Source organism: Malaclemys terrapin, chromosome 13 (genome assembly GCF_027887155.1).
Source record: "Malaclemys terrapin pileata isolate rMalTer1 chromosome 13, rMalTer1.hap1, whole genome shotgun sequence".
In the NCBI taxonomy this organism is placed as follows: domain Eukaryota; kingdom Metazoa; phylum Chordata; order Testudines; family Emydidae; genus Malaclemys; species Malaclemys terrapin.
The window spans coordinates 31245588-31266507 of NC_071517.1; the positions used below are offsets into that span (position 1 = coordinate 31245588).

General features: G+C 51.0%; 1 protein-coding gene across 1 annotated transcript in view; it reads left to right on the forward strand.

Moving 5' to 3' along the window:
• LOC128848359 (zinc finger protein 420-like) overlaps positions 1-20920 on the forward strand; it is a 38031-nt gene that overhangs the window by 10225 nt on the left and 6886 nt on the right. The window contains exons 3-5 of the mRNA XM_054048339.1: positions 1068-1194; positions 2365-2478; positions 2883-3824. Coding sequence (XP_053904314.1) covers positions 1068-1194; positions 2365-2478; positions 2883-3824 — 1183 coding nt within the window. The remainder of the gene's footprint in view (positions 1-1067; positions 1195-2364; positions 2479-2882; positions 3825-20920) is intronic.

A 20920-nucleotide genomic window follows, 5' to 3' on the forward strand; every position in this document is an offset into this window, starting at 1 on the left:
TTCCAGGGTCAGAAGAGACTATTGTGATCATCCACTCTGACCTCCTGTATAACTCAGGCCAAATTTCCCCAAAATAATTCCTAGAGATGATCTTTTGGAAAAAACATCCAATCTTGATTTTAAAATTGCCAGTGATGGAGAATCCACCATGACCCTCCGTAAATAATTCCAATGGTTATTTACTCTGACTGTTAAAAATGTATGCCATATTTCCAGTCTAAATTTGTTTAGTTCCAACTTCCAGCCATTGGATCATGTTATACCTTTGTCTGCCAGAATGAAGAGCTGATTATCACATTTCTATTCCCCATGTAGGTATGTACAGACCGTAATCAAGTCACCTCTTAACCTTCTCTTTGTCAAGATAAATAGATTGAGCTCCTTGAGTCTTTCACTATAAGGCAGGTTTTCTAATCCTTCAATCATTCTTATGGCTCTTCTCTGAACCCCCTCCAATTTATCAGCTTTCTTGAATTGTGGACATCAGAACTGGACACAGGATTCTAGTAGTGGTGCACTAGTGTCAAATACAGAGGTAAGATAACCTCTCTGATCCTACTCGAGATCCCCCTGTTTATGCATCCAAGGATCACATTAGCTCTTTTGGCCACAGTGTCGCATATGGAGCTTGTGTTCAGCTGATTATCCATCATGACCCCGAAATCTTTTTCAGAATCACTGTTTCCCGGGGCAGAGTCCCCCATCCTGTAAGTATGGCCTGCATCCTTTGTTCCTAATCCTCCCCCCGTCTCCTCACATCCAGCTGCTGGGAATGGGGGAGGTGTTTGGGTTCCTACTAGGGCTCTATCCCTGGACCCTGCTGTGGGTCTCCATCTTTATCAGTAGGTGTGTGATAAATGCGAATGACCCTCTCCCCCTGTGCTAGGAGTGAAAAGGACTCTCTTTCTCCTCACACCCGGAAACTTCTGGGTTGTTCTGCATGCGATGGGATTGTTTTACTGTGCTCCTCCCAGAGCTTTTACTTTTTTTTGGCCATCTTTCCCCATCAATAGTGGGATTGGGGCTGGGGCAGCACTTACCGAATGGAGGACAATTGTCATTTTCAGGAACCGGTGACCTTCGAAGAGGTGGCTGTGTATTTCACCGAGGAGGAGTGGGCTCTGCTGGACCCGGGTCAGAGAGCCCTGTACCGGGATGTCATGCAGGAGAATTATGAGAATGTGACCTCGCTGGGTAAGGATCCCTGTCCCCTTGGGAAGTAGAAGCTGGAGGCTGTCTCTGAAGTCCCTGGTTGGCTTCTGGTCAAGGTTCTTTCCTGGTCCCTTAGATTTAAAGGGGATCAGGCTACACCCCCACCCAGCCTGCCTATGTGATAGCAGTGCCAGGCACAGCACAGAGGAACTCTTACCAGGGCAACTTCTTTGGTGACTGTCTGCTTCCTGCTAACTTGCCCCAGTACAGGGTTACACCCTCATGTGAGAAACTTTTATTTTTTCCCAGCATGCTTTCCTGAGGCTGACCCTTTTAAATTTACCAGAAACAACCAAGCCTTAGCCTGTTTTGCAACTCTCCGCTGCTGGCTGAATCTCTCTCACGTGGCTGGTACTGGTCTGTTTTCCCTTTGGGCTGAGGGGATGGCACATTCTCCGGGTGCCCAGAATTCAATGAGAGAGACTGGCTTCCTCCGCACCTACTCTCCAGGGTTAGGGGAGCAAGATACATATAGGAGATGCTAATTCCTCCAACCCCAGAGCTTTCAAAGGTCAGAAAGGCAGAATTTGCCAGTCCGTATATAACACCGACAGATCCCAGTTGTCAGCGGGCGGGATCGAACCTGGGACCTCTGAATCTAAATGCATAAGCCTCTACTGCATGAGCTAAAAGCTCTCAGCTAAGGCTATAACAAACTCATTAATCTCTCTACGTGGTCACGGTGCCACTAGAGGGGACAGAACACCACACCCAGAAGGTGTGTGGGTTACACGTAGTCACACCCCCATGTGTATACAAACGCTCTGTTTCCCCTCCCTTCTTGGCACTGGCTCTATCCAGAGAGAGGTCTTTGGAGATTTAGAAGCAAGCAAAGGCTATGTCTTAGCAATCCAATTCCCCAGTGTCTGGAAGTCCTAAAGGTGCAACACCCCTCTCACCCCCACACACATACATGTGACTCCCAAAGGATCTCTGTGACCATGTTCCCATGTGTGTTCCACCAGCACAAACAGTGACTGGGTCAAAATTATTAAACTTTTTATGTGGAACCATTCTCCACACACGTTATTCACCTTGATCTCATAGAATCGTAGAGGATAAGACTGGAAGGGATACTGTAATTGTATAATCTGACCTCCAGTATAACACAAGCCATAGGACTTCTCACCTGTTTACTTTCCCCTTGAGCAGGATTTCCGATTCCCAAACCTGAAGTGATCTCCCAGCTGGAACGGGGAGAAGAGCCGTGGCTCACGGATCTCCAGGGCTCAGAGGAAAGGGGAATCCTGAGATATAGCCATGCAGGTAAAGGTGTCAGTTAACATTGCTGAATGAAGGAACAGCTGGGATTCTCACAAAGTCCTCATGTATGCTTCTAATTCTGGATTGTCTCCAGTAGGTGTCATATCCACAAAATATGTTATTCATGACTTCCCATGCACCCTGACTCACACCTGACATTAACTTCCTCCCTGCTGACCACCCTTTCCTTTGCATGTTCAGGTGGGATGTGGTGGCTCAATTGGTTTCCTCCTTTCTCTCAACTCTGGGAAAGGATTTGGGGGAATTCAACTCCTGAATTTTTTCATTTGCCCAACAATTAATTTGGTTTATTCCCACCCCCACCTTTGCATTTCTCCATTCTGAGTTTTCCTTACTTCTCAGCACAGAGAATGATTCATCTCTGGATTTTCTCTTTATCCCAACAGCTGATGGGATCAAGAATGAGCATGAAGAGGTGAATCCTCAGCTGGGAGGTCCTGAGCAAGTGGAACAGCATGGGACACTATTAGAAAGATTCAAAGAAAACATCTGTTGGAGAGTTGGGCAAGGAAAAACCTGTGAGAGTCAGTGTAGCACAGAAAGGCCGCTGGGAAACCAGCCGGTGAAGAAAGTGGATAAATCCACTAATTGTGGGAGAGGTTTGAAGCACCTCAAGAAAACCAGAGTCCAGAGGATCCACATGGGAGAGAGACCAAGCACATGCAGTGAGTGTGGGAAAAGCTTCAGTAGTCATTCACACCTTCTTATACATCAAAGAATCCACACAGGAGAAAAGCCCTATAAATGCCCCCAGTGCGGGAAGAGCTTCAACCAGAGCCCAAACCTTGTTACACATCTAAGAATCCACACTGGAGAGCGACCCTATAAATGCCAGGAATGTGGGAAAAGCTTCACTGCAAACTCCACCTTTATTAAACACCAGAGAATCCACACAGGAGAAAAACCCTATAAATGCCCCGACTGCGGGAGAAGCTTCAATCAGAGCTCAGACCTTATTAGACATCAGAGACTCCATACGGGGGAGAAGCCCTTTAGCTGCCCCGACTGTGGGAAAAGATCCAGTGACAGCTCAGCCCTTATTGTACATCAGAGAATCCACACAGGAGAGAGACCCTATCGATGCCCTGTCTGTGGAAAAGGCTTCACTTGCTCTTCACACCTGATAACGCATCAGAGAACCCATACGGGAGAAAAACCATATAAATGTCCTTACTGTAGGCAAAGGTGTCGTGTAAAATCAGCCCTTATTATACACCAGAGAATCCACACAGGAGAGAGACCCTATAAGTGCCCCAACTGTGGGAAGACCTTCAGCAGCCGTTCACATCTTAATTCTCATCAGAGAATCCACAAGAGAGAAATGCCTTGTAAAAACCCTGAGTGTGGGAAAAGCTGCACAGAAAGCTCACCCCTTATTATGCATTAGGAGGAGAACTGAATAATTGCCCTGACTAAGGCTAGCTAAGAACCTGTCGACACCTGAAATATATTTTGGATTATGTTTGTCCACTTTAATCCGAAATAACTATTCTGAAAGCAGTACTACCACATTGCTTTGTTATGCCGGTTTAAGATCCTCCCCTTTTGAATAATTGAATCCACACAGCGCTGCATTCTGGGCAGATGTACCATGCTACTATGTTCTGCCGCTTAGCTCTGTGTATTCTGTGATTTTCTCCTGGTGCATTGTGGGATAGCAACCCAAAGCCACTGGAATTCTGGGACTTGGGGTCAAACTAACACATTTCAGGATTACTCTCTTGTCGTCCCATCGTTCCTTTGGCTTTTGTGAGCCAGCACCATTTTCAAGCCTCTGGCAGACAGCATGAAGGGAACATGTGACACTGACAATCATTAACATGAACAGGCCGATGCACAGGTATTGGCAGTCAAGCAGCTGGGTGGCTTTGGATGCCTTGAGAGACAGCCATGGTGATGCTGCGCCAATATGGGTGATGCAAATAGAAGAGGAGGAGGACAAAAGCAAGCAGTTACTTCTGCAAGACCATTTTCTGGAGCATTTCCTCAGTGGACTTTCTCTTCTGGGCTTGACCAGCGAGCAGTGACTTGTGGGACAGGATAGTCATGGATGACTAGCAATGGTGGCAGAACTTCAGAATGACAAAGCCCACGTACCTCGAAAACTGTGCAGAGCTGGCCCATGAGCGGAAGTGGCAGCGCACCAACTGGAGAGTTCCCTTCAGCATAAAGTATTGTGGTCTTCACTATCTGGAAGCTTGCTACTCTCCCAATGGCTTCTGGGCAACAGCTAACCAGTTTGGTGTTGGTAAATCAACTGTTGGGGCTGTCATAGAATCAGAATTGTAGGACTGGAAGGGACCTCAAGAGGTCGTCTAGTCCAGTCTGCTGCACTCACGGCAGGACTAAGTATTATCTAGCCCATTCCTGTTTGTTGGTGTTTGTCCAACCTGCTCTTAAAAACCTCCAGTGACGGCATTGCCATGTGCTACTATTCAGAGAGTGCTGCTAGGCCAGGTCCTAAGGTTTGGCAGTACACAGGAAGTTATTGAATAATTTGAAAGGCTGGGGCTCCTGAATTGTATTGGGGCCACTAATGGTACCCATATGCCTATTGTTTGCCTCCCTGTACCAGATCTCAGAGTTTGTCAACAGGAAAGGATATTTGGGCACGGTGGTGCAAGGCCTGGTTGATCACTGTGGGAAAGTTCGACCAGTATTAATGTGGGGTGGTCTGGAAAGTTCCACGATGCCAGCGTTGTTCGACACTCAGGCCTTTTCAGCGACGAAGCCAGAACTGGTGCCATGTGTTGCTACGGACATTCATCTTGTGATTCCTCCTGTCACTCTGGGAGACCCAGCTTGTCCTCTGCTTCCCTGGCTGATTAATCCTTTTCCTGACCACTTGGAGAGGAGAAAGGAGCTCTTTAACTTACACCCTGAGTAGCCGCAGAATGACAGGGGAGTGGGCATCTGGAAGACTGAAGCGAAGGTTGACAAGGCTGCTGAGCAATATCTGCCTCTTGTGACAGGTGCTTGCTGCATTTCCCACAACATCTGATGTTGGCGAGAGGTGGAAGTGAAGAAACTCTGTGAATGTTAAGAACAGCCAGAGAGGCTGCCTCTGCTAAATGCCACAACTGGTCAGGGACACACATGGTCAGGGATGTGTTGTTCTCCTTTGAAGCGAAGGGGTAGTGGGGGAAAATGTATGTAACTTTGTGGTAGGATTTTAACTTTACTTTATGTAGGATTTTATTGTGCTTTGTGTGGGATTTTATTGTACTTTCTGCAAGGATTTTATGAAACTTTTCAGTTGTAAATAAATAACAAATAGCTGTAAATAAAAACCTTTGTTTCAAACAGCCCGGCACAAACTTTGAAACAATAAAACTGTGGCAGACATGCTGAAAGTGCTGAGTGCACAACTTTGTGCCAATGGAGTCATAAATATGTTTGGAGGGGGGGACCGCTCTACATGTCTCGTGATGTGAGATGGCAAAGGAAAGTCCTGTCCTGTGTAGTTGGGGAAGCAAAGGAGTGTTCCCACTGCTGAGTTCTCGAGGGGACACAGCATGGGTGGGTTGTCTTTGTCAGTGTGTTCTCTCAGCAGGTCCCTCTACCTCTTCCAGTCCTCGATACCATTGTGAAGGCAACTATCCCTCCGCTTTTCAGTCTGCTGCCTGTGCTGGGATGTAGCCACAAAGTCACTGAGCTTGTCCTCTGTCTCTTCCCCTTTGCTCAGAGATTTCCCAGAACTTCAGCAACTGACCACGCTCTTGTCCGTGGCATCTGTGGTGTGTCAAGGTGTAAGGCGGGGTGTGGGGGGGAGAGGAGGCTGATCAACTGCACAAGTATTGTCCCAGTTACAGGGCCGCCCAGAGGATTCAGGGGGCCTGGGACAAAGCGGGGGAGCAGACATAAAACAAGGCGCCACCCACTACGGCGCTTGTACTCACCAGGCGGCGCTCCGAGTCGTCGTCGTCGTCGGTTCCTTCAGTCGCTCTGCGTCTTCGGCAGCACTGAAGGACCCACCACCGAAATGCCACTGAAGACCTGGAGCGACTGAAGGCCCTGCCACCGAAGTGCCGCCGAAGACCCGGACCGCCGCCGGGTGAGTAGCCAGGGAAGGGACCTGCAGGGCCTGGGGCAAATTGCCCCACTTGCCCCCTCCGCCCCCCCACCCCCGCCGGGCGGCCCTACCCAGTTATAGTTTCCATGGCAACAAAGATCAGATGTTGCTTTTTACTCCATTTCGGAATTCCATTTCCGTGGGCTCCTCACAGTCGGGGGTGACCATAGGGATGGTGAGACGTTTTCCACCTTCTATAGCAGGGGTTCTCAACCTTTTTCTTTCTGAGGCCCCCTGAACATGCTTCAAAACTGCATGGCCCCCCTGTGCCACAACAACTGTTTTTCTGCATATAAAAGCCAGGGCCAGTGTTAGGGGGTAGCAAGCAGGGAAGTTCCACGTGGCTCCATGCTACAGGGGGCCCCGCAAAGCTAAGCTGCTTAGGCTTCACCTTCAGCCCCGGATGACGGGGCTTGAGGCGGCAGCGCTTCAGCTTTCTGCCCTAGGCCTCAGTGAGTCTAACAGTGGCCCTGCTTGGCGGACCCTCTGAAACCTGATTGCGGCCCCCTAGGGACCCTTGGACCCCTGGTTGAGAACTGCTGCTCTATAGGACCCCTATATCAATCCTGGTTGTGGGCTGGGGAGGGGAGCTGGCTGGGTGGGTGTTTGGGGGGGGGAGATGGCAGAGGGTGGGTTTGTAATTGCATGTGCAACTCTGTAGGAGATCCTTACGTTGGAGGACGATCCCCTAAGGTGTGTCCCCCCTAGAGGCAGAGGAGGTTGTTGTTCAAAAAGGCAATGGATAAACTGTGAAGTTCTGCTGCCCTGCAGTTTGCCAGGATGGTGCCCCCACACCTGGAGCAGAAGTGGAAAGGAACCACCACTTATATGGGTAGCCCTGAGAAAGCTGCATTGCTTCACAACGTGCATGCAAAAATAGAATCCTCTCTTTGCCTTAAAATCTCTTGTATAGCAATTGCAGATCAGCACAAAGTGTGCTGCAAAATACACTTTTTGCAGTAATTGCTCTGTGCCCCAAGGGGTTAACCATGCTGAGGGTATGAGTCGAAATAGCCACAAATGCCTTAAAATCTCTATGCATTTTTAAATCACTCTGTAGCCTAATTTGGGCAATTTACCTAATACTATGTAACGGTAGCGAGAAGCTCAAGGCATTGGTCCAACTGGGAGCTAAAGTACTTTTTTCTGTTGCCTTTTCTCGTTCTATATCTGCCACTACAATAAACATGCCTGCCATGCAATGAGATTTTTGTTTTGTTTTGTTTTGTTTTTAACCACAGGTTAAAACATCTTGAGTACAGGGCGGGCTCCAAGAGGGAGAAGGAACATTAAGCAGCCTGGGAAGAGGGGTGGACGGATGGCACATTTAACTGATGATAGTGGAATTTGATATTTCAGAGCAATAAATGCTTTGGTGCTTAAATTTTCTGGTGAGGATGCAGTTTTGAGTAGTGTGGTGTAGGCCTTGCCAGAGCCCGAGGCATAACTAGCAGTGTGAACGAAAGGCTGTGAACCAGAGTAGACCTGACCTTGGCAGAATAGTAACACACCCCAACCCCCTTCCCCAGTCCAGAGCCCCTTCCCACACTCTGAACTCCTAATTTCTGGCCCCACCCCAGAGCCCTCACCCCCTCCCACACCCCAACCCCCAATTTAATGAGCATTCATGGCCTGCCATACAATTTCCATACCCAGGTGTGGCCCTTGGGCCAAAAAGTTTGCCACCCCCCATCCCAGAGGCACAGGGAATGGTTGCTATAACTAGTTGGTGATTCCAGGTGTGCGAACTCTCCTGAGTAGCAATTGCAGAGGGGCAGACGTGGCTGCACACCAGCATTTAAATGACATCCAGTCAAGATGAACCAAGAGCAGTACATAAACAGACAGACTGATCCAAGTGTACAGCAATGCACTGTGAAATAGCAGTGGCAGGCCTGCTAGAAGCAGAATACAGGGAAACCCCGCTATAACGCGCCCTGCGATAACACGAATTCCAATATAACGCGATCATAAGGTGGCTCCCACCGCCCCAAGCGCGCAAAAAAAAAAAAGCAGCCGGAGCACCACTGATGCACAAAACAAACAAACAAACAAAAAAAGTGGCCGGAGCACCGCCGAAGCACAAAACAAACACACACAAAAAAGCGGCCAGAGCACCGCCAAAGCACACACACACACACACACACACACAAAAAGCAGCCAGAGCGCCACTGAAGTACAAAACCAAAAAAAGCGGCCGGAGCGCCGCCAAAGCACAAAATAAACAAACAAACAAAAACCTGCCGCAGCGCCACCAAAGAAAAACAAAAAAACAAAAAAAGGAACGTGCCTTCCCCACTGCCTCTTCCTCCCTACCCCTGCTTCTCCTTTTGGTGGGAAGAGCCATTCTCCTCCCCAGCTGCTCCTCACTCTTCCTCTGCCCCTTGCACCTCTCTCCTGCTCTCTGCCCAAGAGAAATTGACTGGCTTGAAACTGACCGGCTTTAAATGGTAACATTTTCATAACCCTGCTATACCGCGACCCCGCATTTTATCGCGATCGAATTTTTTGGACCCCAATCATCACGTTATAGCGGGGTTTCACTGTAGTTCATTTGAAATGGAGATGTGTCCACACAAACCTTATTCCAGGATAATTCATTCCACAATACAGTTAGTCTGCTTCCAAAGTCTCTATATAAATCCATGGTTTGCCCACATCTTAACTACTGCATGGAGATGTGGTCGCCCCATCTCAAAAAAGATATATTGGATTTGGAAAAGGGCAACAAAAATGATGAGGGGTATGGAACGGCTGCCGTATGAGGAGAGATTAATAAGACTGGGACTTTTCAGCTTGGAAAAGAGACGACTAAGGGGGGAAATGATAGAGGTCTATAAAATCATGACTGGTGTGGAGAAAGTAAATAAGGAAGTGTTATTTACTCATAACACAAGAACTAGGAGTCACCAAATGAAATTACTAGGCAGCAGGTTTAAAACAAACAAAAGGAAGTATTTCTTCACACAATGCACAGTCAACCTGTGGAACTCTTTGCCAAAGGGTGTTGTGAAGGCCAAGACTATAACAGGGTTCAAAAAAGAACTAGATAAGTTCATGGAGGATAGGTCATCAATGGCTATTAGCCAGGATGGGCAGGGATGGTGTCCCTAGCCTCTGTTTGCCAGAAGCTGGGAATGGGCAACGGGATGGATCATTTGATGATTACCTGTTCTGTTCATTCCCTCTGGGGCACCTGGCATTGGCCACTGTTGGAAGACTGGATACTGGGCTAGATGGACTATTGGTCTGACCCAGTATGGCTGTTCTTATGCTTAATGTGGAATGAAATGCCACATATTTGGAAAAAAATAATTTTGTACGTAGACACAAAAAAACTTAGATAAAAAAAATCAGAAAAAAACTTTCATGACAGTGGTCTCTGGGGCTTAGGGAGAGGTAACGGAAGGCAGTATTGCAGTGGTTCTTTCTGTGGTTTTGCAAATACCAGAGGAAGGTTCAGCCTGCGTTTGCCATGCCCTGAACAATAGTGCAGAGCTGTGCGGGCTCCATGCTTCTGTCAAAGATGATGGATAGTGTGAAGTCCCTCGCAGGTTCGTGGGATTTTTATAAAAGGCGTGAAAATTATGGGATATGGGTGACATTTATGGAATGGAGAAAGCTATATGATGGGAATTTGACCCCTTACTGCCTGTTACCCTTGCATGACTCAATTCTGTCCCATCAGGCTTTGCCATAATTTCCCAGTAGACAATGTGCCAGACAGCACACCGGGATACTTATCCCTGATACGCCATGTGCAGGGCTGGCTCCAACGTTTTTGCCGCCCCAAGTGGCAGAAAAAAAAAAAAGCCAAGATCGGTGGCACTTCAGCCGCAGCTCTACCGCCGCCGCTTCATTCTTCGGCAGCAATTCCGCGGGTGGTCCTTCCCTCCCAGAGGGACTGAGGGTCCCGCCACCAAATTCCCGCCGAAGAGCTGGACGTGCTGCCCCTTTCCATTGGCCACTCCAAGCACCTGTTTGCTGCGCTGGTGCCTGGAGCCAGACCTGGCCATGTGCACCAAGACAAGCACTCCTGCTGAGCATGTGCAGTGCTGACCCAAGCAGCCAAGTATGCACATGCATGAGCGGCATACAGGAACTCCTCACTTACCGTCCTCCCGCTTAACATTGTTTCGAAGTTACGTCGCTGCTCCATTAGGGAACATACTCATTTAAAGTTGTGCAATGCTCCCTTATAATGTTGTTTGGCTGACTTTACAAGGTAACATTCCTCTTCTCCGCCTCCTCCCCCTCCCTTCCTCCCTCCCTCCCAGCGCTTCCCCTGCCACCAAATAGCTGTTTGGCAGTGCTTAGGCCTTTCTGGGAGGGAGGGAGCGAGCGGGGAAGCTGCCCCCTCCCCCGGCAGGGAAAAAGCACCACTTTGAAGGGGAAAGCGCCGCTTCTCTCCAGCCGCTGGCTGCGCAGCTGCCCCTGCTCTTCCTGAGTCCTCCGGCCCATGCTCGCAGGGCTGCATTCCGAAAGGGCCTTTAGAGCTGCAGGCCATGGCCCCGGGGCCCCCTTAGCCCAGGGCCCTGCAGCCCCAAAATCCCCTGTGTTTCGGGTGGCCCTGCCTGCGGGGGGAGGCAGCTCCGAGAATCGCGGCTCCCAGAATTGCGGCCATGGGGGCAGTGCCGCGCTGCGCAGAGCCACCTGCACACCCCCTGCACCAAACAGGAGCTGCCCCGGTAAGTGCTCTGCACCTTCTGCCTGCCCCAGCCCTGAGCCTCTTCCTGCACCCTCACCCTGAGCGCCCTCCCACAGCCTAACTCCTTCCCAGACCCTGCACCCCCAGCCCTGAGCCCCAGGGGTAAGCCAGTGGCACCTTCCCACCACAGTACAGTACAGTACTGTACAGTATATAATGCCTTTTGTCTGCCCCCCAAAACTTTCCTTGGAACCTAACCCCCCGCATTTACATTAAATCTTATGGGGAAATTGGATTCATTTAACATCATTTCACTTAAAGTTGCATTTTTCAGGAACAGAACTACAACGTTAAGTGAGGAGTTCCTGTACTAACTGCAGCAGCTTTATGCTGGTGTAAATTGCATCAGCAAAACTTGGAGAGTAGACATGGCCTTAGGTGCTGAACTGTATCAGGCAGGTGGGGCTTAGCGTAGGCGACATGTTGGGGGGGGGCAATGCAGGGCCAAGTGCCCCCCCAGGTTTCTGCTCGGCCTGCCAGGGGTGGGGTGGGGAGAGAGGGGCTCTGTCCTTCTCCTGCTGTGCCTGCCTCCTGGCATGTTCGGCCCCTCTCCCTGGCAGACGGGCCCGGGCAGAGAGCAGAAGGGGTGGGATGGAGCCACTTCTCATGCAGGCTAAGGATGGGAGGCTGCTCTGGGTCACTGCTCTGTGTAGTGTGAAGGCTGCCTGTGAGAACCCAGCTGAGGAGGCTGGGGGCCTGCCCCCTCTGCTCCCCCCCCAGGCCCAGCAGCCAGGGACAGGGACCAAGCAAGCCTAAGCTTCCCATCCCCTCAGCATGTTTCCGGCTCGCTCGGCCCCTGTCCCAGGTAGCCGGGCCCAGGTGGGGAGCAGAGGGGGTGGGCCGCTGCTGCCTCCCCAGCTGGGCTCCTGGAGCAGCCACCCTCAGCCCGCCTGGGCCCGGGGCCAGCTGCCAGGGAGAACAGCCAAGCGAGCTGGAAATGTGCTGGGGGCAAGCACAGCAGGAGAAGGACAGAGTCCCTCTCCCCCACAGGTTACTCTGATGGGGTGGGGAGAGCATGGCAGTCCCCAGGCTGGGTGCAGGGCAGGGCATCACTGGGGAAGGTGCCGGGAGCTGGTTCCCTGGTCTCTGCTCAGCCGAAGGTAGGGGCATTGCCTGTGCCCTGCCCCTCCCTTGTTGAGGTGTCCGGGAGCTGCAGGGAAACACTGGTGCTGTCAGTCTCCCTGAGCCAGGGCTGGCCCCAGCTGGGCCCAGAGTCACGTGCTCCCTGATCTTGTGGCTGGAGGTGGGGCTGGAAGTTCCTCCTGGAGGCGATGCATGGGGTGGTCACGTCTCTCCCCTTTACATTGTGCCCCCTCAGTATCAGGAGGCATGAGTTATCTATGGGGCTTAGGCATGGATGGCAGGTATCATAGGCAGTAGGCTGTGCCTTCCCAAACAGCCTAGCATGCCCCCGCCCACGCTCTGCCCCAGGCAGGGCCGGCTCTAGGCACCAGCATTCCAAGTATGTGCTTGGGGCGGCACTTCTCAAGGGGCGGCATTCAGGCTTTTGCTTCAGCGGCGGCACTCCGGCTTTTTTTTTTTTTTCCTTCGGCGGCGGCACTCAGGGCTGGCTCCAGCGTTTTTGCCGCCCCGAGCAGCAAAAAAAAAAAAGCCACGATTGCGATCGGCGGCACTTTGGCGGCAGCTCTACCGCCACCGCTTCATTCTTCAGCGGCAATTTGGTGGCCGGTCCTTCCCTCCGAGAGGGAGTGAGGGACCTGCCGCCGAAGAGCCAGACATGCTGCCCCTCTCCATTGGCCGCCCCAAGCACTTGCTTGTTGCTGCACTGGTGCCTGGAGCGGGCCCTGGTGGCACTCTGGCTTTTTTTTTTTTTTTTTTTGCTTGGGGCAGCAAAAAACCTGGAGCCGGCCCTGCGCCCAGGCCAGGTTCCGCTGCGGTCCAGCGCTCAGCCTTGGCTGGCCTACCTCCGGCAGGGAGTCAGGATGGCTGGGGCTGGGGCTGCGCCGCCCGGCGCACCGGGGCTGGCTGCTTTGCCTAGAGCACTGGGGCTGGGGCCGGGGTCCGCAGTGGGGATGTACTATCAGCTCCTGCGGGGGAGAGGGGGCAGATAGGGAGGGGAGGGGCCTTGGGCAGGAGGGGCGGGGGCGGGGCCAGGGACTAGCCTCCCCCAATGGCAGGATGACAGGCCGCCCATGTGCTTAGGACAGACCCTTCTCATCAGGATTTCCCATTGGCAAACTTAGGCTTCTCCCCACTTAGCTCACTGGCTTTTGAGGACTGAATTCTAAGGCTCCTCTCTCTCCTCATTCATTGTATAGACTAGGTCCTAGGCACTTGAGTCAGGCTTTGTGGGTCTCACCACTGTTCTGTGACTTTCTAGGCATCAAAAAATTTGGTATTGCAACACTCAGCATCACAATTTCTAAGTCCCTTGGTGAATCTAGCCCTTAGGTCTTTTCCTCACTGCTAAGAAAGGTAATTGTTTTGTTTTGTTTTATTTTGTATAGAACTACAAATTCTGTGTTGAAAACTTGTTCACTATATGTAACAGAGACAATGTGGGGAAGTCTGCACAAGGAACAATGGTCGATTTTCTGCCTGGACAGCTTGTCTTTCGAAGGTGTTCATATTTCAAATACTGTTTACAATGCTTTGCACCATTTTTGGAGTTTTGTGTGCATTACATGTTTGTTTGCTATAGAAACTGTATGGCCAAATCTACAATCGAAAGAGACTAATCAAGAAATAACTATGTCTTCCCTCAGGGGTTTACATACAACAGCCCTGAGGTTTCATGCTCTAGAATGCTTTTCCAACCCCCCCCCCCCAACCTTTATTTGTGTCCAAATTAAAAATAGAGAGTTCACATTGGTAGCAAAATGTGACAAGAGGGGGCCGCCCTTCACAATTTGATACCCATGGACCAGAAGGTGGGGAACGGCAGAGGTAGCAAATTATGGCATGTATAACTCTCCCCATTAGTCACAATTTGCTACTCCTGGGCTAGGAGATGGGATGGTGGAGTAGCAAATTTCGACAGGAATATCCGTCTCAATTTGCTTCCCCTGCACTACACGATGGGACAGAAGACAGTGGCAGCAAGGGCGCAGCAAAAGAAAATAGCTAGTTGTCAGTAACTGCTAGAAGTAACACACTGGGTCAGAAGGGGGCAGTTTGTAAGTTACCCCATGGCTCCTCTGCAACCAGGATGAGTGGGGGGAACACGGAGGAGCTTCTCCATGGTTGTGCCAGGGCCCCTCCTAGGGTGTTTGTGACACTCGGTGAATGCGACTCTGGATGGGGAGGAAAAAAAGCCCTCCTCGGCTTGGATGGAAGAAAAGAAATGCAGATCCCTGGCTGTGAGAGGGGTACACCCAGCAGGGTCGGGGTGGGAGTGGGGCGCCGGAGGTGTTGGGGGAGGAGCTGGGAGTCAGGACGCCTGGGTTCTTCTAGCCAAAGGCGAGCTCCAGCTTGGGAAAGTCCCGGGTCCCACAGAGAGTGGTGTTGCAGGCGGGGCTGGTGTTGAGGGACACGGGAAGGGGCTGTATCAGCTGACAGGTGGTGCTGGGAGGAAGGAAGTGGGAGATGGGAAAAGCGGAGTCAGAGATCTTGTGCGGCAGCTGCTGTCCCTGGATTTGAGTGGTCAGCAATCAGGGCTCTTGGAAGCCGGGACTGAGCAGCTACTGCTCCCACACGGGGTCTGGGCCCGGGAGAGACCTGCATTACAGCCCCCTCTGTGCCCAGCAGAGATGGGGACTTTCTCCAGTGGCTGGAACTAGTCCCTCTGCGGGCAGCCCCGGGCTCTGCCGACATCCTGAGCTGGAGACTGCAGGTGATGGGGACAGGGCTGGGGATGGGTTGGGAAGTGATTCTCTGTACAAAGGATCCCGGGGAACCTCAGACCTTGCAGCCCCTGGGAACTTGCTCCCTGGTTGTGAATGCACCCGGGGGAGGAATATGATCTGCCTTAACAGCAAGGGAGCCAATTTCCTCCGCTCCTCTCAGAATCTGCTTCTTGTTGCTGCCAGCTCTTGTGATTTTATTGAGAGTCTTTAGGTAATTGGTGCTTTTTCTTAAAGCCATTGATTTGGTGAGCATCTCAGCTTTCACCCCCAAAAAAGTTTCTAGCCCTCAGGTTTGAAAACATGACCTGAGTGTAACCTTAGGGGTCAGAAGCCAGAAAGCAAAACACATTTATTATTAAACACCCCTCCCCCCATGTTTATAAGCCTATCTCATTATTTGTTATTATTTATTTTATTATTATTTTTGTCCCAACTAGTGATTTTTCAAAGTTTGAGGTTGGCAGTGTTGTCTGCTCCAGGAACTAAACCGGAGAGGAGATGGCAGAAGGGTTCCAGGGAAACCATACGTATTTGATGGAGAAAGCAAGCAGAATTTGTGTTTTTTAGGAAAGAAAGAATTGTGAGGATAACTACATTAAAGATTGTGAAGTGCAACTCGGCCTCCACTCTAGACCCCAGATAAGTACAAAAGGCCACAGACTCCAATAAATAACCATTTGAAAACTACAAGGAGTTCGGTGGCATCTTAAAGACTAACAGATTTATTTGGGCATAAGTTTTTGTGGGTAAAAAACCTCACTTCTTCAGATGCGTGGAGTGAAAATTACAGAATGAAATGAATAGGCAGCAGGGTTAAAACAGACAAAAGTCAGACTGTGGAACTCTTTGCCAGCGGATATTATGAAGGCCAGGACTATAACAGGGTTCAAAAAAGAACTAGATAAATTCATGGAGGATAGGTCCATCAATGGCTTATCAGCCAGGATGGGCAGGGATGGTGTCCCTAATCTCTGTTTGCCAGAAGCTGGGAATGGGCGACAGGGGATGGATCACTTGACGATTACCTGTTGTGTTCATTCCCTCTGGGGCACCTGGCATTGGCCACTGTTGGAAGACAGGATATTGGGCTAGATGGATTGTTGGTCTGACCCAGTATGGCCGTTCTTATGTTCTTATTTCTGGCGGCTGTGAGCACCCCAGGATCTCACATTGCCTGGAAACTAACTTGTAAATTTCCCCCTATTCAACATGACCCTCAGTTCCCATTCCTGTTATGAAAGCTGAAGCCAAGCTTACCCCAAGGAGAGGTGGTGGCATTTCTATGCGTAAGGATGGGCAGCAGAAAGAAAATTGAAGAGCTGCAGGATGCTGAGGGGGCATATAAAGATGTCAGGCAGGAAGAGGCTGAGAGAGGCCTGGGGAAGTAGGGGATACGGAAGGGACACTGACAGAATAAAGGGAATCATTGTGCAGGAGGATAAGGCAGGGAAACATGAATGTGCGGGGGACGATGAGGTGGCCACAGAAATCAGGTTGGCAGAAAGGGAAAATGAAGGGTAGGATACTGTGAAGGGAAATGAGGGGAGAGGAGACTGAGTGTGGAAGGAGACCAGATGGGGAAGGTAGAGAGATAGGGTAGTGATAAGTGAAGAAAGTGGGGAGGGATACGATGGCAGCTTCCCCACCCCAGGGGATAGAAGCTAAGGCGGTGGTCCCCACACTTTTCACAATTGCACCTCCCCTTACCCCGTCTGCAACCCCCCCCCGGGGGGGAGCTGGGACATGTCTGGGGGTGGGGTGCACAGACAGGGGTAAGAACACAGAGGCTGAGGCCACAGCTGTGAGCAGGTCTGGGGCTGGGAACAGAACCAGGACCAGGGGCCGAGGCTGGGGGTGGAACTGGGGCCGGAGCTGGGAGCAGAGCCGTGGCTGGGGGCCAATGCTGGGGGTGGGACTGGGGCCGGGGCTGGGAGCAGAGCCGAGGCTGGGGGTGGGATTGGGGCCAGGAGGAGCGGAAACCTTAGCTGGGCCACCGGAGCAGAGCTGGTGGTGGAGTGGGGCTGGGTGGCGCTCCTGCCCCACCCCCTGTGTAGGCTGGCTCAGGCCCTGCTGCATCCCCCTGAATATTCCTCCATGCTCCCCTCATGGGGCGCACCCCACAGTTTGGGGACCTGTGAGCTAAGGGATGTCCCCTGCAAACAACCATTGGGAAATTTAGAACCTGACATGCTCAAACATGCTTTGCGGGTGGACAGCTTCCCTCCAAAGTCTCAAAAACTAGAAGGCAAATTGCCACTTCCTCCCCCGGCCTCTCCTCCAAATGATTATGGTTTAAGCCAAATTCGTGATTTTGAGGACTGACTCCTGAATGCTGAATATCCGGGGTGGGCAACATTAAAAAGGGTCTTGGCCTCATTCCTCCTGGGCCACACGTCCAGGTCACATTCTGGTCTCAGTTAAATTCTGGTGTCAGTCCAGATTCATGGCAAGGAAGGACAGAGGCTGACTCCAGATCTGGAGGAGATGAGATCTGTGTCTGTCCTGAGGTGGGGAAGAGGAAGGAGGCTATTTCATTTGCTTTTGCCACTGGAGGCTCTGGTTATTATACAGGGGGGAGAGACGCAGGTTTCTTGGGGTCTTTATTTCCTGGGTCAGATACTGAGATGCTGCTGCTGGCTCCTGCTCCATTCCTGGTCATCCAGGAGCCCGGCCTGAGCCACTACTGCTCCCCAGCGGGATCTGTGCAGGGAGAGACCTGCATTAACCCCCCCTTTGTGCCTAGCCGGGGGGACTTTCTGCGGTGGCTGGAACACCGGCCCCTGAGCCAGAGCCTGGAGGAGAGGGGAGAGACCCGGGGGAAAAGGCTGGGGCCAGGCAGGAAAGTGGCTCTGCACCTTGGCCCGTCTCTGCTCCCCATGTGTCTGCCCTGGCTTAGCTGCTGTAAGGAAGCAGCAGAAGGGCTTGCCCCATTGCACAGGGCTGCAGGCTTCTATGCAGGATTAGGGGCCTCAGGGTGACTAGTGGGGGGTCTCTAGGGAGGACTGGCTGAAATCACCCCAGCACCACAAGAGAGGCAACCAGCAGCACGACCCAGAACATTCGCCCGCCCACACACACATTCTGCCCAGAGGGAGAGCATCTGGGGGGGACGCACCAGGAGAACACATGTGGGGCAAGGGGGCAGTCTGTGATAGCAGGAGCCAAAGGAGGAAGGGTAGCGTGTCCCCCCAGCAGCGCGGGGACCAGGCAGAGGCAGGAACTGGCTTTTCCTCTCCCTGCTCCTCACCTTCTCCCCAGGAAAGTCAATCTGTCCCGGGGTGCTGCAGGGAATAGAGCTGGGCAGGGCTGTGAGTCGGGAACGTCCCGTTTCCCCCCCCCTTCCCCCCTTCCCGATTGCGTCTGCTGCCACTTCCAGTCTCTCTGTCCTCCTCCTTTCCCCTCTACTCTCCCCTTCTGGCTGGGAGACCTATTGTCCCATTCCTGGGAGTGTTTCCTTTCCCATAGCTGGATTGGTTTCTGCTCTTGGTATTGGTAACAAATGCCATTTGGATCTAGTGTGACCAGATAGCAAGTGTGAAAAATTGGGATGGCGGAGGAGGAAAATTGGGATGGCGGAGGAGGTGGGCTGGGGGTGGGGGGGTTCAGTAGTCACCTATATAAGACAAAGCTCCAAGTATCGGGACCGTCCCTATAAAATCAAGACATCTGGACACCTTATTTGGATCCAAACTTTCTGCCTCTAGTCTTTGGGAGGGTTGGGGGGACCAGTTTCTCTAGCTATGACACAGACATGGCATTGTAAGGGTTACGGTACCCAACATGCGCTATGCTTAATCTCACGGCTGGGATTCCGATGGAAGGGAAGGATTTTTTTTTAAAGTGGAATGAATATAAATTAACAATCCCTAGGGTCAATCTGCTATAACAATGCCCTCCTCATGTAGTTAGTCCATGCAGTTAGCCTCTGGGGGGTGTTCTCAGCATTGGGAGCAATGACTAAAACTAATGGCGGGGTTTTGTGGGGGAGGGGAGGTTCAGAGCTGGCACTCTGGGTATGTTGAGTCACTGGAGCTGGGGAAGCTGGGGGCAATGTCTGAATTTTAATATTTTGTGTACATCTATAGAAATGGTTCTCAACCTTTCCAGGCTACTGTACCCCTTTCAGGAGTCTGATTTGTGTATCCCCAAGTTTCACCTCACTTAAAAACGACTTGCTTACAAAATCAGATGTAAAAATATGGAAGTGTCACACAGCACACAGTTACTGAAAAGTTGCTTCCTTTCTCATTTTTACCATATAATTATAAAATAAATCAATTTGGAATATAAATATTGTATTTACTTTTCCATGTATAGTACATAGAGCAGTATAAACAAGTCACTGTCTGTATGACATTTTAATTTGTACTGACTTTACTAGGGCTTATTATATAGTCTGTTGTGAAACTACCGGTAGGCAAATATCTAGATAAGTTGATGTACCCCCTGGAAGTCCTCTGCATACCCCCAGGGGTATGTGTACCCCTGGTTGAGAACCACTGCCCTATAGTGTGGGGGATATTTGCAGCTGGGGGTTGGGCCTCTGACAACAAGGTGGGTTCTGTTTTTATTCGTTTCCCTTTTCACACCTGCCTTGCTGAGGTTGGACTGCAGTGGAGACAAAGTCTAAGGGCCACATCCTGCTCTGGGTGTGAATCCCAGGGACGCTGCACGGGCAGCTGCAACACAGGGAATCTGCCAGCTGTGAGAGTGTTTGTAGTCATTTGTAAATATATATATAAAATCTCCCCCCTCCCTGATTCTTCCAGGAGGGGCTGCAAGAGCATCTGTGCTGTGCGAGAAACGAGCAAAGAGAAGCCAAAGATGACAAGGAGAGGCAAAGAGCGGAATGGCTGGTGGGTGCTCAGAGTCATTCTCCCCATCCCGGCACCGAGGTTTGCCTGGGATTAGAGTGCCTGGAGTGATGTGGCAACCACAAGGACTCTCCTGCCGGCCTCAGCCAGGAAACCATCCCCACTGGAATCCAGGGAGGAGGGTGGGGTCAAGCACGTGGAGGGTACCATGATGCTCTTGGGGAACATTTGCCAGTGTATGGGACTTGTCTGTGAACTGGCCCAGAGAGACCCTGCCCAGAGGCTGCTCAGATATTATAGTGGCTGGGATTTCTCTGGAGTGCCTAGGGAAGATGTGGAGAGAGGAGAGAAAATGTGGGCTGAATGGATGGAGATTTTTGGCTCAGTGCAAGTTGTTGAGGTTTTTGTGCTGTTGCCCTTTGTCCCTGTTCTGGGCCCTCCATCCTTCCTGTTCTAAGTGAACTTCCCATCATGCACCACTAGGGACCCTGGGTTCTAGCCAATATCTCCCCGATCTGCTGGGAGGCACATGTAGGATATTCCCCTGGTTACCTTGCCACCCTCTCCCTGTAATTGCAGAAACAGACAGAAGCCAAGAGGCAGAAAATTATCCGGGAGTGGAAGAAGCTATGTGGGTTTCTGCAGGAGCAGCTTACTGCTGTCCTAGCTGGAAGAGCTAGACAGAGCAATTGTCAAGAGAGGGGATGAGAGGATCTCTGAACTGTGCCTGGAGATTTCCCTGCTCAGTGAAATGGGAGGAGAGAATGGATAGGAGCCGCTGAGCCAATCCGTACAGGTGAGACTGTGCCACTGTAATGATAATACACAGTATTTCTTTTCCGAAACTTTTTATGAAGGCAAAGATACAATAAAATATTAACTTCCTATATCATACATGACTTATTCAGCATCATGTTCATATTCAAAGAACCTGGCTAAAGATTCTGACTCGTCCACTGGCAAGCCTTCCTCCTCTGAGTACGCTACAAAGGATGACCCATTTCTAAACACCTATCCTCTTTTT